Source organism: Natator depressus, chromosome 1, assembly GCF_965152275.1.
Source record: "Natator depressus isolate rNatDep1 chromosome 1, rNatDep2.hap1, whole genome shotgun sequence".
Classification (NCBI taxonomy): Eukaryota; Metazoa; Chordata; order Testudines; family Cheloniidae; genus Natator; species Natator depressus.
In genome coordinates, this window is record NC_134234.1 from 2606545 (window position 1) to 2609013 (window position 2469).

General features: G+C 47.0%; 1 protein-coding gene across 1 annotated transcript; it reads left to right on the top strand.

Moving 5' to 3' along the window:
- Window positions 1–202: 202 nt before the first annotated feature.
- Window positions 203–1201, top strand: LOC141997865 (olfactory receptor 52E4-like). Its single transcript, XM_074970405.1, has one exon. The coding sequence runs from the start codon at window positions 203–205 to the stop codon at window positions 1199–1201; it is 999 nt and encodes a 332-aa protein (XP_074826506.1).
- Window positions 1202–2469: the final 1268 nt, after the last annotated feature.

Genomic DNA, 2469 nt, shown 5'->3' on the forward strand with positions numbered 1-2469 from the left:
GTGGAATTGGCTTTAATATGGTCATTGTTCATAGTTGTTTCCTCTGAATAATTCAAATGTCATTTTTCAGTGAGTGAAGAGAGAACAATCTGCTTCACCCATGAGAACTGCCTCCAGTAGTGCATGTAATATCTCAGATTAACCTTCTCTCTCCATCCAGGCATCCTGGGCACACACAGAAAGTCAGGGGAACATATGGTACATGCAGGAAACAGCCTACCGCCTCAGAGTTGGACACCTTCTCCCCTATTCCATGTCAGATTCCAACACAACCAATTTCAACAACCCCTCCACCTTCATCCTGCTTGGCATTCCTGGCTTGGAGGCAGCCCATGTCTGGATCTCCATCCCCTTCTGCACCATGTACACCATAGCTGTGTTGGGGAACTTCACCATCCTGTTCATTGTAAAGATGGAGCAAAGCCTCCATGGGCCCATGTACTATTTCCTCTGCATGCTGGCCATCACTGACCTGGTCATGTCCACATCCACCCTGCCCAAAATGCTGAGCGTCTTCTGGTTCAATACCAGGGAGATCAGTTTCAGTGCCTGCCTCACCCAGATGTACGTCCTTCTCTGCTTCTCAGCAATGGAGTCTGGAATCCTCGTAGCCATGGCTTTTGATCGCTATGTGGCCATCTGCCATCCCCTGAGACATTCCAGCATCCTGACAAACTCTGTTGTGGCCAAGATCGGCCTGGCCGTGCTGCTGCGCAGTGGAATACTCGCATTACCCTACCCCTTCCTGGCGAGTGGGTGGCCATATTGCAGAACCAACGTCATCCCCCACACCTATTGTGAGCACATAGCTGTGGTGAAGCTGGCCTGTGCTGACATCCGTATCAGTAGTTACTACGGCCTGTTTGATCTTTTCTCTGAGATTGGAATGGACGTGTTTTTCATCACTGTGTCCTATACTCAAATCCTCCGGGCCATCTTCCGCCTCCCCACAAAGGATGCCCGGCTCAAAACTTTTGGGACCTGCATCTCTCACCTTTGTGCCATCTTAGCTTTCTATACACCAGATTTCTTCTCCTCTCTCACGCACCGGTTTGGCCATAATGTGCCACTGCACTTCCTTGTTCTCATTGCCAATATGTACCTCCTGGTGCCCCCCTTGCTCCACCCCATCATCTACGGCGTGAGGACCAAACAAATCCGGGGCAAGCTGCTCTGGCTCTTTACTCCTAAAGGGACCTAAATGTTTTCTCAGACTGAGGTCCGTGAAGAGCTGGCTGGTGCATGGTGCTGGGCCCTCTTCCCTGAATCATTTATTGAATGCATCCGATGAAGTGAGCTGTAGCTCATGAATGCTTATGCTCAAATAAATTTGTTAGTCTCTAAGGTGCCACAAGTCCTCCTTTTCTTTTTGCGGATACAGACTAACACGGCTGCTACTCTGGACAGTCAAGAGACATTAAGCCCTTTCCTGTCCTTTCTGTGCTGTGTCAACATGATAAACTGGGGAATCAGTCTAAGTGCAATTCACTGGGTTGCCACCTTTCCAACTGCTGGTAGTTGGACTCCTGAAACGACAATCTTGCCCCATCTGTTCTCTCAAGGCTCCACCCCTGCTGTGTGTCTTCTCCCCAATGCCCTACCCCTGTAACTTGCTCCTGTCTTCCCCTCCCCTTGCCAGTTGCTGGAACATTTTCCACCTCCCCACTCTGAACTCTAGGGTACAGATGTGGGGACCTGCATGAAAACCTCCAAAGCTTACTTTTACCAGCTTAGGTTAAAACTTCCCCAAGGTACAAACTATTTTACCCTTTGCCCTTGGACTTTCGCTGCCACCACCAAACGTTTAACCAGTTACTGGGAAAGAGTTGTTTGGAAACGTCTTTCCCCCCAAAATCCTCACCAAAACCTTGCACCCCCCTTCCAGGGGAAGGTTTGATAAAAATCCTCACGAATTTGTGTAGGTGAACACAGACCCAAACCCTTGGATTTTAAGAACAATAAAAAAGCATTCAGTTTCTTACAAGAAGAATGTTAATAGAGGAAAAAGGAAAAAAGAATCACCTCTGTAAAATCAGGACAGTAAATACCTTACAGGGTAATTACATTCAAAACATAGAGAATCCCTCTAGGCAAAACCTTAAGTTACAAAAAGACACAAAAACAGGAAAATCCATTCCATTCAGCACAGCTTACTTTCTCAGCCATTTAAAGAAATCAGAATCTAACACAGATCTAGCTAGATTACTTACCAAGTTCTACGACTCCATTCCTGTTCTGTCTCCGGCAAAAGCATCACACAGACAGACCCAGACCCTTTGTTTCTCCCTCCCCCCAGCTTTTGAAAGTATCTGGTCTCCTCATTGGTCATTTTGCTCTGGTGCCAGCGAGGTTATCCTAGCTTCTTAACCCTTTACAGGTGAAAGGATTATTCCTCTGGCCAGGAGGGATTTTAAAGGGGTTTACCCTTCCCTTTATATTTGTGACAATATATATCTGGAAAATAAATAA